Raw genomic sequence first — 14,596 nt, 5'->3', positions numbered from 1 at the left:
CGGATGATAGCCTGCATGCTGTGCTTAGAGTAGCCACCTCTTCCCTGGAGCCCAACATCCAAAAACTGGTGTTCCAGAAACACTGCAACATCTCCCACTGAAATGTTAACCAATCAGAGAGGGCTAGTACTAAAACGCGTATTATTATTGTGTTTAGCTTCCAGGGTTTAAAACAAATGCATATGGTATGCAGTACATGGGAATCATTTAAAATGTCTTGGTAATATTCTTTATCTCATGAATTTCGGCCCTTGGCAAGTTGGCTTTCTCTGTATCTGGCCCCTCAAAAAATATAGTTTTGTACCTCAGCCCTAGACACTGGAATATCTTTCTAGTGTTGGAACAATAATTGATTACGACCAGCTAAAGGCAGAGATACTGGCCAGAGAGGGAATGACATCTGCAGTGAGAGCACTGCGTTTTAATGCCTGGAAGTACAAGGAGGATCAAGCACCCAGGTCACAAATGTTTGACCATCTTTCACCTGGCCAGGCGATGGTTGAAGCCGGAGGTAAATTCTGCCACAAGGGTGACTAAGATCCTTGTAGTGGATCACTTTTTGCAGGCGTTGCCTCCTCCTCTTTGAAAGTGTGTCGGACAAGGAAACCCTGACACTGTGGACGACTTTGTGACACTCGCCTCACCCGGTACCTTCTCGGAGCAACTGGCTCCCCCCCACCCAGAAAGACCGGACTGCAAGAGTTCTGGTAAGAGTAATTTGGGTTCTAAAGTGGGTGCTGAAGAGTGGTTACCAACTAGGGCTGGGTTCGAAGGTTCGTTCGCCTACCAGGGATTCAAAGATTGTTTTAAACCTTGAAGGTTCGTCAGATACCATCGACGCACTGTGTTTTTTTTTCTTTTTTACCTGTTAACAGAAACTGGCAATATATTAATACTATAAATCACACATTATTAAATGTCACTCACATGCATCTTTGGATTTGTATAATGCATATTCCGTAAACAAAAGTTGTTGTATTAAAATCCCTACCAAATCGTTATATGTAGCAACTCCATACCGTGCCGCTGTCGTGTATGGAGCAGAGTATAGCACCTGTACCTGTAGCGGTTGTAGTGCTTCAGTAAAATATGTACTGAATATCTAGTGTACAAGACAGTGTAAGAGAAGTGCTATGGTAGAATATGTTTGAAACATACAAAATATGATAACACTAATATATATATATTTTTTTAAACTGCGCACCGTCCGTCCCTCCCCCTTCCAGCTCGTGTTATCCAGAGGCAAACCTTTAATTTCTTCATTCTTCATCTCGACACCAAAGCATTGTATAGCGTAAGCTGTATTTAAAGAAATGTCTTGAAACACCTCTGCTGTTTGGGATGTTTTTGTTAAATGCCCAGACGACCAAAAAAAGAGTTGAATGCAAACTGTGCAAGCGACTCATATCATGGCGGTATAACCAGTCTCTGAGGTCACTTGACAAGCGTAAGTTCATATTATTATTATTATTATTATTATTATTATTATTATTATTATTATTATTATTAGTAGTAGTATTATTAACCACTACTCCACACTGCTGCCCATGATTACTGTTCTATATAACGTATTTTTAAACTACATGTGAATGTTTTATTCTACTTATATGGATTGCCCGTAAAATAATAGGATTTTCAATCAAATATAAACAAGGAGCTATGGTGATGTCACCAGTAAATTATGCAAATGAGTACCATCGAAGGTTTGGTAATGTGTTCCGAACCTTCGAAGGTCAAAATGTACACTTCGTTGCAGCCCTATTACCAACCGTGAAAGGACTTGGGAATGAGGGGTTTAAAAAGGGGAATGTGTCTGAAAAGCCTGGTGACCAGTATAAAATGTATAGGTGTTTCCAATGTCAGGAGTTAGGTCACATCGCGGTTCAGTGCCCCAATGCCGATGCAGTGTAACATGGGGTATAATAAATATCAATGTGGGGTAGTAAATATTGTGAATGTGGCCATAGGGAACCACCCATTATTAGTTGAAGTACAAATAAATGGGAAGGACGCTCAAGCTCTCGCTGATTCAGGCAATGCAGTAACATTAGTTTCCCCTACTTGTGGTCTCAAGACTGGTATTACTTGGGTGCATGGTGATATCAATTTTTACCCTACTACTAAAATCAGAATTGAATTTCATGAGGAAATGTTTTGAGAGTCGGGGTAGTCCCAAAATTACCGCACGCCGTGATACTGGGTAGAGACTGGTCAAGATACAGGGGGAATTGGCTAACCCCACAGAAAAGTTACCCTTGAGTAAAGCTGACTCAAAAGAGAGCTTGGGACAAATATTCTCATTTATCGATCACAAGTTATTTGTGTCTCACCCAAAACTAAAAAAAACATGTAGGGCCCGAAGAGTTGATTAACACAGGGGACAGCCTATTCAAGAAAATACAGAAACACTAGTGGATGTCAGAGAGAAGCGTACTGGTAAAGGGGTAGGCACTCATTGTAATGACCAAGAGATTGTTAATGAGACTGGGGAACACCCATTGACAGAAACGAGGGCGGTGATCAGGAGTTGTTGGACCAATGTGCGATCCCAAACTCTGTTTGGTCGGGAACAGGCCAATGACCCCATTAATGGTGTGCCCGTAGAGGGAACAAACAAAAGGAAAGAATGAGTATTATATTTTAAAGAATGATTTATTGTATCGGATAACTTGTCTAGGAGAAACAGAAGTAGAGCAGTTGTTGCTACCGCAAAGCCATAGGCTTACCGTAATGAGACTAGCACATAGTCACTTGTTTGGGGCACACCCAACGGTAGAAAAAACCACCCAGTGCATTTTAAAATGTTTCTTCTGGCTAGAAGAAGATGGTTTATGAAGATGGGAGACATTTTTGTATTGGTTGTCCCGACTGTCAGTTGACAAGTCCCCGTACAAATCATAGAGCTCCCTTAGTTCCCCTCCCAATTACTGACATTCCTTTTGAACGTATAGCTTATGATCTAGTGGGGCCGTTAACATGGTCAACAATGGGGCATGAGTACATTTTAGTGGTAGTAGACTATGCCACACAGTACCCTGAAGCCATTCCTCTAAGAAACATGGCTTCAAAAACAGTAGCCAAGGAGTTAGTACAGATGTTCGCTCGTGTTTGGATCCCCAAGGAGATTTTAACAGATCCTTCTTTGTGAGTTTTTGAGAGTAAAGCCCATTAGAACCTCTGTTTACCACCCCCAAACTGACATTTATCTGAGCAAGAAACTGTTGCCAAGGGAACAAAGGTATGTCGCAGTCAAAAAAGAGTGCCTGGCAGTAAATGGGCTATTGAAACCTTCTAGGTAGAGAATTTACCTTGGTGACAGACCGTGCTCCCTTAAAGTGGATGATGGTAAACAAAGAAAAAAATGCTAGTGACCCGTTTGGTTCTTATCCTTACAGCCATACTGATTTAACATCGAACATTGTAGTGGTACAAAAAATGGAAATAGACGGGTTATCCAGGGTCCACTGTCTCTCAGCGGAGTACACTCTAAACCATGGGTTTGAGCTGAGTGGGGGGATATGTGGTAAGGTCACAGATGGAAAGTATGTAAGCTTGAGATTGTCCAAAGCCTTATTTCATGGTGAAATGTAAAACTGCAGTAACAATGTACCAACCACTAGATGTCATCAGAGCGACTGACAATACACCTGTGGAGAATAAAATTAGGTAATGGTACTATTGTAAGGGTTACAAATTGGTTAATTGTAATTAAGATCATTTGAACATGGTATGAAAGACTCCATTTTGTCTGCATTGGGGGTGGGTGAAGTAGGAGTCGTGTTGGGAGTTGGTGGTGAGTTTGTGCAAAATTGAAACTTAATACAACAACTGTGTGTACTATAGTTGAACTGTGGTTTTTGTAACGGGAAAACAGCATAGCTGGCCCATTCTTAGTTTAGGGCCTGGGGAAGTTTATTTAGAGCTCTGTGACATACCTAGGCTTTTGTTTTGGTTTTTGTTTAGTTTTTGTAATTTAAATTATTCTGTGTAAATAATAAGTGTGCAAAAAAGCGTTTAAACCTGCAACCTCCAGCCTGTGTGCCTGTTTTCCTGCCGTTGTCTGCCTTGACCGTTAGCCACTTTACCACAATATATATATATGCTTTGAACCACAGTGTTAAAGGTATTATTTTAGAGCAAGTGTGTCAAGTATTCTTTAGTCACTGAAACATTTTTTAAAATAATTTCTCCCCAATAATTAGCTTAAGTCAGCCAAAAAAAAAACAGTTTCAGTCTCTTTTTTTGGTGTCTTCACCATCTGCGAAGATTTCAACAGCATGCACAGAAAGCAAGTGCAAGTCTTCCCCCGCCTGACACCTTTTCCTCCACTCTTATTGGTCTTTTTCAGTTGGAGGAAGGCAGGCAATCCCAACACTCTTCCCCGAGGTCCAACCAATTGAGAAGACTGGCATCCTATGTTTTCTCCTCCTCAACTCTGGAAACGGAGCACTACCCTCACCCTGGTGGTACTTTCCTACAACGCAGTCGTTCAGCTGAGAGCAGCCCTGCTCGCATGCCCCATCGAAGACACATGCCCCTCTTGTCTGGGGGCCAGAGAGTTAGGCCTTCGGTCCTCAGTATGTCCAGGATACAATTTCAGCAGATGTTGGCCAAATTAATGAACAAAACATGAGCTATATCCCATCACACTCTGCCCTCACAACACCCTCAGAAAGAAGTGATGTTCCTTATTTATGCAATAAACTTCGTCTGCTTCATGCATTCAAAGTTCAATGCAGTACTTGAGCCCAAAAAACTAATAATGAAACGTATTGCTATGGGAAGAATAGCAACAAAAGAAGATTGTCAAGCGGTGTTAATGACATTGTAAATAAGGGAGAAATATCACTGTTGAAGATTACAAGTTAAAAATACAGCTATTATAAATTATATTTAAAAAAAGGTGTTGTTTTTTTGGATGTTTCTATTATACAAAAATAAATTGCTATTCATGTTTTGGAAAGGTCTTGCTTAAAAACTCACACAGGAGCACACTGGACCCTCTATACCCTCTTCCCATTTATATAGAGGTGGGGATTCGGCATAGATGCTTTTACTAGTTGTCAAGTGTATTTTCTGTTACCTGTATTTATAGTAATATTATTCAGGGTCCATTGTGCTTTTTTAATTATCTTCCACCAATAAAGCTCTTGATGTAGTGTATGTGCTTCCCTTGAAAGGGTTCCTATTTATTGCTATGTTCCTATGTATTGGATAGCTAAATTAAATTTAAAAAAAAATAGTGGAGCTGAGTTAAATGTGGGTGGAATAAATAACTGTGATCCACGGTTTAAATCAATCTGAAATGTTTAGTCTCTCTGTTTTGAGAGCAGTGCTTCCATTTATGGTTTTAACAAACACATATACCCCCACAATGCAATGCATCCCCTTTATATAATACCTCATTCAACTGTATAGTAGCAGCTGAACAAAGAAGAGAAATAATATGACTTATTCAATGCAAGAGTTTAAACCATAAAGAATTCAATTATGAATACTGAATAAAAGTTCAGTTATGTGTCCTGCTGCTAACCTAGTGCAATAGCATGCAGACATGACTTACTGCAGCACTTTAAAATGCAACTGAAAGTCACTTTGTTCTATTTAGAAAAGCAATTGTGTGATAAAAGATGCAGTTTTGCCTAACACTAAACAGTGAGACTTTTCACTCATGGTTTCTCTCTATATACAGAAAAGAAAATCAGGACTGAAGGAGAAATAAGGATGGGCTATGTAAGAATGCAGAATAAAGTCCCATGTTATGTACATTACAGCAGTAAAATTATTTAAAATAACACATTCTGCTTAGCTTATTAATATGTGGCAAACCGCGTTATATACAGTTTATTGTAGTTCTATACATTTTTGTATAGGGCACAATTGAAGATTGGACATTCTTTCCGTTATGTGGAATAAATTGCTTTATTCACCTATTCGTGGTCCCCTGACTAAATTAGGGAAACTGAATAAAAATGTCTCAAATTTTTCTCTTGTCGTAGTATTATGTTCACCCATTAGCTACACTTTGGGTTTGGTTAAATAAAAAGCATAGCACTGGTATAGATTTTGCTGCACTATACTGCTGTTTTGCTGCTCTCCATACTGCTTGTATAAATGAAGCAGTACTGTATGTCATCCAGTTGTCCCACTCTATTGTACATCAGTACTGGTACATTACTATAATTACAGCACATAATGTAATATGCAAGTAAATGATTCACCATGCCTTTATTTATTTAGTGTTTTCCACTTCATTGTAACGTTTATTTCAAAAGAGTTTATTTCTTATGTTAAAGCTTTTTGCTGCTATTACAGTATATGTTGTGTTTTCCATGTACATCACCTGAGTGCAATACTTATTGATATGTTGCTGATAATGAGTAGATATTTAAATGAACTGTTTGATTATACCATTTGCCTAGTAACAGTAGGAGAGTAACTAAAAAGAAAAAAGTTTCTTTAATGTTTTCTTTCTAATTATTGAAGTGTGAGGCTGCTGTAAGTCATAATTCAGTTTTGTTACACAAGAACATAATCTGTAGTGGAGGTTATTCTTTTGTTCTGAAGTAGATCATTTGTGTTACAGTGATGAATGCAAGCACCACAGTGCTGAAATTACTCACTGTGTAGTAAATTAATTGTTTTTATTTTGTCATGTTGGTTTGTTGTTTTATTCTTTGCTTATATTTTGCCTAATCAAGCACTTAATGCATTTGCTTGCGTATGCTAAACAGCGATCAGAATGTGATGATCTGTTACAGGGTACCTTAACAGAGAGAATTAAACTAGAAGTCTGCAGGAGAGTCTGTTTTTGGTTTTTTTTTTTCTAGGAGGAAACAATTGCTTGTTAGTTGCCAGATTTACTTAACCCCTTTTAAGTCAGCTGTTCAGAAAGCTCAAAAAACTGTTTTATGGATCTAAATCAGGGACATCAGTGTGTAAAGTTGAATTTTAAACCACTATGGCCCTCAACCAGGCTATTCACTTATTACATTCAGTTGCCTGAAAGTATATTGTTTGCCCACTTACACATATTGATCAAAAATGCTGATTGAGGTGTTCAGAATACACCTCAAAGAGCTTATGTGAAGAGAAGTGTTTGTTAGTAGCAGAAATATTTTTATTTTAAAAAATATGTATGTTTCATAGTAAGTCAAAATGATATTAAAAGTAGTCACATTTGACCAATTTTGGGTAACTATTACCTGTGTTGTATATGGAAAGTGTGTAGGCTTCATCAGACAAATTTACAATAGGTAAGGATTTGCTCTGTGAAAGGCTCTCTTTTGTAAAGGACACTGCATCAGCCATTAGGATACTGTATAATGAATATATGTTCCTTTTTAACAAGCTGCTAAATTGTGGGTGTTTTAAGGTAAACCATTTTGCATTCATCTGCATGTATTTTAGTCTTTGTATAAAACACGCTGTATTTCACACATTCTGTATTTGTTTTTAACAAGAGGTGCTTCACGAGAGTCTTGAGCTTTATAACATTACCATTTTATATCCATTTCACTCACCACTTTACTGCACACAGGCGATTTCCATAGGTAATTTCATGAGGATTTTTTCCTGACCATAAAAAAATGGAAATAGCTATACAAATCTGTCTGAAAAAAACCAAGCTCTTCTACCATGAAGCACTTCATATTTTTTGTTTTTGTTTTTTGTTTGTTTTATTATTGTTGTATCTTGGCACTGGTAAAAGGATACTCACGGGTCAGTGAAAAATAAAACTATACTTCAAATTTCTAGGGCTATTCATTTTAACCATTGAATCTTATCAGAATACCGTTCCAATGGTTTTAGGACAAATACATTTTTTCAACAGCAAGTAGGCCATCCAGATGTGGCACAGTATGAGCTGTTTTGTGCGTATTTAGCTTTTGTAAATGGTTGTTTTAGCCTTTCAGCTGGCAAAGCCCAGTCATTTGTGAAAGGGTTGTTTGTCAGAGTTGACTTTTATTTTTCTAAGCTACTCGATTTATTAGTGTGCAATCGGTGGCCTGCAAGGGTATGTACCATAATCTAGCCACTTATTAGGAGCATAGGTTGTTTTGTTCTTAAATTTAAATCTCAAAACAATTAAAAAAGCAACTCAAATCTTACTGTAAACCGATATTTACAAGGGACCACTTATTTTATTTGTTCTTGTATATTTTAATTGAATTCTTTAAACTTATTCCGTTACAAATTGCATGCTTTTAAAATCAGTGATGAATTACATCATTCGAGATTTTGTAAGTATTATTATGGTGGTAGTAGTAGAAGCAGTCATATTAGTAGTTGTTTTTGTTGATGGTTTAGTAATGGGGAATATAAAACAAAATATATAAATTAGACAGTTATGTATGTTATCCCCCGTAAACTAACAAATGTATGGTTGAACTGGAAAACAAGACCACTGGTACTGTGTCAGTAAATACATAAGAGTGCAGTGAATTTACTAGATTGCAAATACAGTCTGGGTATGTTATATTTAGTTACTGTACAGGATACAGTTTATAATATTTATTTGGAGATTAACATTTTTCTTGCTTTGAAAGTTACATGATCCCTCAGTTAGCATAGCTTTAACCACTGTATACCTTGTGGCATCCTGCAGCATCCCATATGTCAGTGTGCCTCATCATTAACATTTATGTTTTAGTTTGAAATTGTAATGGGAAGCCTAAAAAACTGTGTAAAATTTCAATTTTACTGCAAATAGGTGATCCGTGAGTGTCTTTTCAATAAAGAAAGCCTTTCTTAAAAATGTAATCAGTTTTTTAACGCAATAACACTGTACAGTAGGCTTGTAATATCTACAAGTAAAGCATGTATTTTAAACTTTTTAATAAGTTACTAATGTACATATATGTGCATATTGGCATGCAACAATTTGCTTATCAGCTGTATATAAAGCAAAACACTATCTACGAAAAACTTGAAATCACAAATGGGCTGAGTGATTTTTTAAAAAAAAGCTGTGCAATGGATTTTTGTGCCTTTTCTATTCATGTATGTAATCTAGACAATCTGGAAAAGCTTGTATACAACCAAAATGTTATTAAAAGTTTTGGGGAAGGACTTTAAACCATTGTTGCGTCTTTTTTATTGATTTTATGTAAGCGAGAAAAGGCAAGTAAGTAAATAAGACTGTTTATATTGTCGTTCAAACAGAATGATTCTTGCTGAAAGAGGGATTGAAGAAAAATGCAGTGCATTTATAGAATTCTGTATGATCCTGGTAGTGTAATTCCTGACCACTGTTTGTTTATTTAAGATTTTTAATATGATTTTAAATAGGAACAGTAGTTATACTTGTAATTTGTTACAAATGTTAGTCCAGCCTTAGGCATTTTCCATACTTTTAAACAACTAAAAAGCATACAATCACATACACTACAGTAAAATGCTTGGTATACAAACTACTCTATTTTATTAATCTACAAAGCAGCAATATTAGAATATATTTCTGTTTTGAATCATTGGAATTACCTAATTGTTTGTGAAAAGAACATGCATTGTTGTGAAAAAAGGAACAATTACTTATTGGCAATGAAGTGTGATAGTGAATCCTGCTTGGAGTAATGTTGGAGGGTTCAGCTGTCTTGGGTCCACTTTGGCAATCTTACCATGCCTAGGAGGCTGTGTGGTCCAGTGGTTAAAGAAAAGGTCTTGTATCCAGGAGGTCCCCGGTTCAAATCCCACCTCGGCCACTGACTCATTGTGTGACCCTGAGCAAGTCACTTAACCTCCTTGTGCTCCGTCTTTTGGGTGAGACATAGTTGTAAGTGACTCTGCAGCTGATGCATAGTTCACACACCCTAGTCTCTGTAAGTCGCCTTGGATAAAGGTGTCTGCTAAATAAACAAATAATAATATAATAAATAATAATAATAATGATTTGTAGTGTTGTAGAGTAGGTTGTGTTTGGCAGGACAGATTACCATGCCTAATGCATATTTTTTTCATTATGGGGATAGGTGCTAACAAGACCAGAATGACCCTGTTTATCAATCAAAGCAGTCATTTCTAAGGCATATGGGTTGAATGTGTGTTGTTACTGTATTGACCTTCCTTAGCTTATAAATGGATCTGGAAGTTCCAAACTTCCTCTTACATTTACAAACATTTTAAAATTGATGACTTTGCTGGATGAATAGCTGACATCATCTTAATGTGGCCACATAGAGGTTAGGTGGATCCGCAGTTTGAATCTGAATCCCATGCCGACTGTACATTCTCAAAGAAGTCTTAAGAATAAATGGCCTACACACATTGATGATGTGATGGTATTTTTAACCTCTTGGCTTTCTATTAAAAAAGTGGCCCCTGGGAAAGTTTAGGTAACAAATGAAAAATGTAAAAATGACATATATATATAATTCTACAAGTATTGGGACATCCTTTTTTTTTAATTGACTCATTTTGTGTATTTTAGTAAGAAACTAGATAAAAAGATAAATATACTATATAGACATACATGTATTTATAATGGTCCTATCAGCTGAATTGGTTACTCCTTTTATTAAGCTCGATCAAGTTAGTAATTCCCAATGGTATAGTTCTGGTAGGTGGCGATAGTAAAGGTGAGCTGCAGATATGTTAAAACAATTTCTTATCATAAATTAATTACTAGTAATCTTCAATTTCTACTGTATCTAATCAGGGCATACACATACATGATTGTTTTTATCTGTTTAATATACATTTTCATTCTGTTCCTTGACACCAGTGAGGAAAAATCAATTTCTTATTTCAAACACAGCCTTAGTAAACATTGAATTAATACAGCTTTACCTTGTTTGTTTCAGGTACTGTCATCCAAACCTTTTGAGCAGAATGGTCTGCCTTTGTTGATGCCTTCTTGTCCGCCTTATGAAGAATATAGATCAAGGGACCAGGCCCCTGAAAAAGAAATGAAACTACACGGCCTACAACAGCATCAAAGAACAAAGAGAGTAGATTTCCTAGCAGTTGTCTTGACTGGCCACTTGCTGCATCGTCATGAGCTTAATGTAATGCCACTAGAAGAAAAGGATGAAGAGAAGCAGGACGTGCTAAAAGAAGAAGCAGAGCCCCACAGCGAGTCAAGCAGTGAGCTCAGTCAGAAGAGCACAGAGCGTAGCCAGGATGGAGCCCCATCCACTCTCCTTGCCGACGATCAAAAAGAATCCAAGGGCAGGGCCTCAACTGTAGAGGGAGACCTTGAAATGGAAGAAGGTTCCAAAACTCTGGTCTTGTTTTCCCCAGGTGATATGAGAAAGTCCCTAATAGCTGGTGACCTTGCACCGGATGTAGATTTGGGAACAATGGCTGCCATCACCCCTCAGAGTGAGAGGCCTCAGCCCATGGGCAGCCAACTGGACGTTTCCGAGCCAGGGACACTGTCCTCAGTTCTCAAATCTGAACCAAATCCACTGATTGCAGCCACCGCCACATCTTCTCCGTTCACCAAAATTGAACGTACATTTCTCCACATTGCTGAAAAGTCACATATGAATATCATGTCTTCCAGTGGCCAGCAGTTTAGACAAGACGACTTTGATTTCTTCGGTCCAACTGAAGAACCTTTGGCTGAAGAAGAGCTTCAAGAGAAAGAAACAATGAAGGTGAATGGTGAGTTTAATTCTACTGAAAAGGAGGCAGAAGCTGAAAGTTCTGCACCGGCTGCTATTGAGTCCGAAACCTCTTCTCAAAGCCCTGCAGAAGATCTTAAAATCCAAAATGGCCCTGATGTTTCAGTTGAAAACCAAAATGACCAGATGGCAGAGGAAGATTTGCCTGGTTTGGTCTCCGTAGTGTCTGAGCAAAACATTGTGGATGAAGATGGTTTGCCACATGAGGGGCCTCTACCTGAAGTTAAAGAAGAAGCTGAATTACAAATAGAAGGTCCCAGTGTATATGCAGAGAAAGCTATTCCAAGTAAGGTCCTAATCTCCAGATTTAAGAGCCGAATACCCATCTTACTGTCTGAAGAGGACACTGGTTCAGAGCATTCAGCTTCTCTTTCTTCCAGAGAACGGTTGTACAAGAGAGCAAAGCAGCCAGATCTGGCACGCTTAATAATGGAGAAACGCCAGGGCCGCTTGATGAGGCTGACCTCAGGTGCCTCATCCTCGACCTCCTCTGCAGATGATCGCAGAAGAGCCTCAGAAACTCTGTCGACCACAGGCTCTGAAGAAGACACCCATGACTCTGATGATTCCTTCCCCAAAAAGGCATTCGTACAGAAGGCAAAATCCTTGGACAAGGAGCAGGAAATACAGAGGCCTAAGAGCAGAATCCCCAGACCTGTCATACCTGTAAAGAAGGTTTCAACCCATTTAGGATCTGGCATCCCCTCCTCACCCCCTCAGACAGTACCTAGTGCTCAGAAATATGAATCTACAGGGTATGTAAATGGGTATGTTTGCTTTATTTTTTGTTTTGTTTCATTTAACTTTGCATGAGTTTGTATTCTAGTTTGTAATACTATGTTATGTTCTTGAAGAATAATCTTTTTATACAACTACCTGGGATGGAAATTAATAAGCGTTATTAATTTAGCATATTATAAATAATCATTTAGAAAACTCATAAACAATACATTTATATCAGAGCTATAAAATAACAGTAGCTAGTATCATCTCAGCTTCATTGGGCATGCACTGGATATTGTATAGCCATATAAGGTCATTGTCTGGGGATGATTTGAAAGAAACAGAATGGACTTTGATTTATATAACTTTGAATAAATTAATATTTATTCAGTGCCAAGTTAAGTTAATTTCCTGTTTCTACTTTCTTGGCTGTATAATATATTTTTTAAATGACACATTTGTTATCTTGGGATGCACAGCAGACACATCATCATAGGATCTGGGGTTATTACAGAAATAATAATGTTAAAGGAGTGATAACTTTTTAAAATCTGTTTTCTTACATATTATCATATTATCAAAGTGCCGTCATTTGGCCATATGTAATTGTGGAAATTAACTGAAATGGAACAGGTTCTGTACACAATTAACAATTTACAATACTTATTGACAACAATTTTGAATTAATAAAGTATTATTTCTGGCATTGCAGGCTTCAAGTGCAAAAAATAGGGAATGCAAGCATAAATGTCCATTATGACCCGAGGTCAAAACAGATGCAGTCACAGCCCCAGCCTTCACCCAGCCTGGCTCCTTACCATGGAAGCCCCAGAATGCCCATCCGTAGATCACCTAGGAGCCACGTATTACCCCCTACACGTAGCCTCAGTGCTTCCCCAAGGAGGTACTCCACCTCCCGAACAGACAGCCCCTCCCCATCACACCAGCGGAGGCAGCCAGTGACCACTGAAGTCAAGAGGCAGTATATTTCATTCCGAGCAAACAACGCCCCTCCATTTAAGCCAAAAGCTCAGGCTGCTGGGATCACAGAGGACTCTTCACCCCTGTCACCTGCTGGCAAGCCTGGAAGGAGGGTGAGACCGAAAATACAAATCCAGCCCACCAAAGGAAAACAAGAAGCCTCTGAAAGCAAGGTTACTGCCAGATAATAACCTTACTTTTTAAAAGTCTCTTGCATGGCAATTCATGCTTATAATCTACTTTTAAAAGTCTACCTTGCCTCGAGTCCTGGGCCAGACCAAATGCATGTTTGTGGTTTCTTTCTGTCTTAAGATATCATTCTGTAAAGAAGAAACTGATAAATTGGCAGTGGCATTTTTCCCAATCCTGCCTACCTGTATATTATATATAAACATATAAATGTGTATTTGCTATATATAGTAGGGCTGGATGTAAATTCTATGCTATATAATATTAATATAATGGGATCTCTATTCAGTAGTATTATGGTACTGCAAATCACTTGGTGTTGCAATAATTGTGTTTTGAATTGAGAATGAGGAAAGCATGCATTGATATAATTGTTCTTAGTGGACACATTATGAGTTATAGTGTCCATTGACGTACATCAAGGAACACTTATGTAGCAACTGTTTATATATATATATATATATATATATATATATATATATATATATATATATATATATATTAGGGTTGGGACGAATACAGCGCTTCTGAATAATTTTCCTTTAAGGCCTCCCTGAACTGACACATTTCAATTGAAAGCCAGTTAAACTTAGTTAGGTTGTGCTGTGTGTATAATCTCCAAAGTGCTTTCAACTAAAAACAAATTGTGACCTTAATCTCTAGACAGGTGAGTTGCACATGGCCGATGCAGATCCACATTATAAACAGGTAAGCATAACAATAGTGTATAACGTCGTCAGGTAGGGTTTTAAAAAAAATCCCTCGTGTTACAATTCTTCGATCTATTGATGTTGAGGTTTAAAAATGTTAAACTGAGAAGAGGCAAAACATACATGATGATAATTGGCCAGTTAATAGCCGACAATTCATTTTGAATCGAAAGCGCTCTGCAGAACCTCATGACATTATTTAAGAGCGTCACCATGTTCAAATTAAATGTCAGTTCTATTTGTTTTTTTTTAAACCCTACATGAAGACATTACACACTATTGTTACACTTGTGTGTTTTATAATGTGGATCTGCATCGGCCACGCGAAACTCACCTGTCTACAGATTTCAATTGAAATGTGTCGGT

The 14,596-nt window shown here is 37.8% G+C and overlaps 1 protein-coding gene across 4 annotated transcripts in view; it reads left to right on the top strand.

Moving 5' to 3' along the window:
- The window catches only part of LOC117403089 (tau-tubulin kinase 1-like), a 62,029-nt gene extending 48,074 nt beyond the window's left edge, over positions 1-13,955 (top strand). For 3 of the 4 annotated variants that reach the window (XM_059024502.1, XM_059024503.1, XM_059024506.1), the window contains 2 exons: positions 10,803-12,394; positions 13,063-13,955. In XM_059024502.1, the coding sequence (XP_058880485.1) occupies positions 10,803-12,394; positions 13,063-13,519 (2,049 nt within the window). In that variant the 3' untranslated portion in view covers positions 13,520-13,955. The remainder of the gene's footprint in view (positions 1-10,802; positions 12,395-13,062) is intronic. The other variant, XM_059024504.1, reaches the window with a different exon arrangement.
- Positions 13,956-14,596: the final 641 nt, after the last annotated feature.

The sequence above is a fragment of the Acipenser ruthenus genome, chromosome 5 (assembly GCF_902713425.1).
Source record: "Acipenser ruthenus chromosome 5, fAciRut3.2 maternal haplotype, whole genome shotgun sequence".
NCBI lineage: Eukaryota > Metazoa > Chordata > Actinopteri > Acipenseriformes > Acipenseridae > Acipenser > Acipenser ruthenus.
This window is presented reverse-complemented; position numbering and strand designations above follow the sequence as displayed.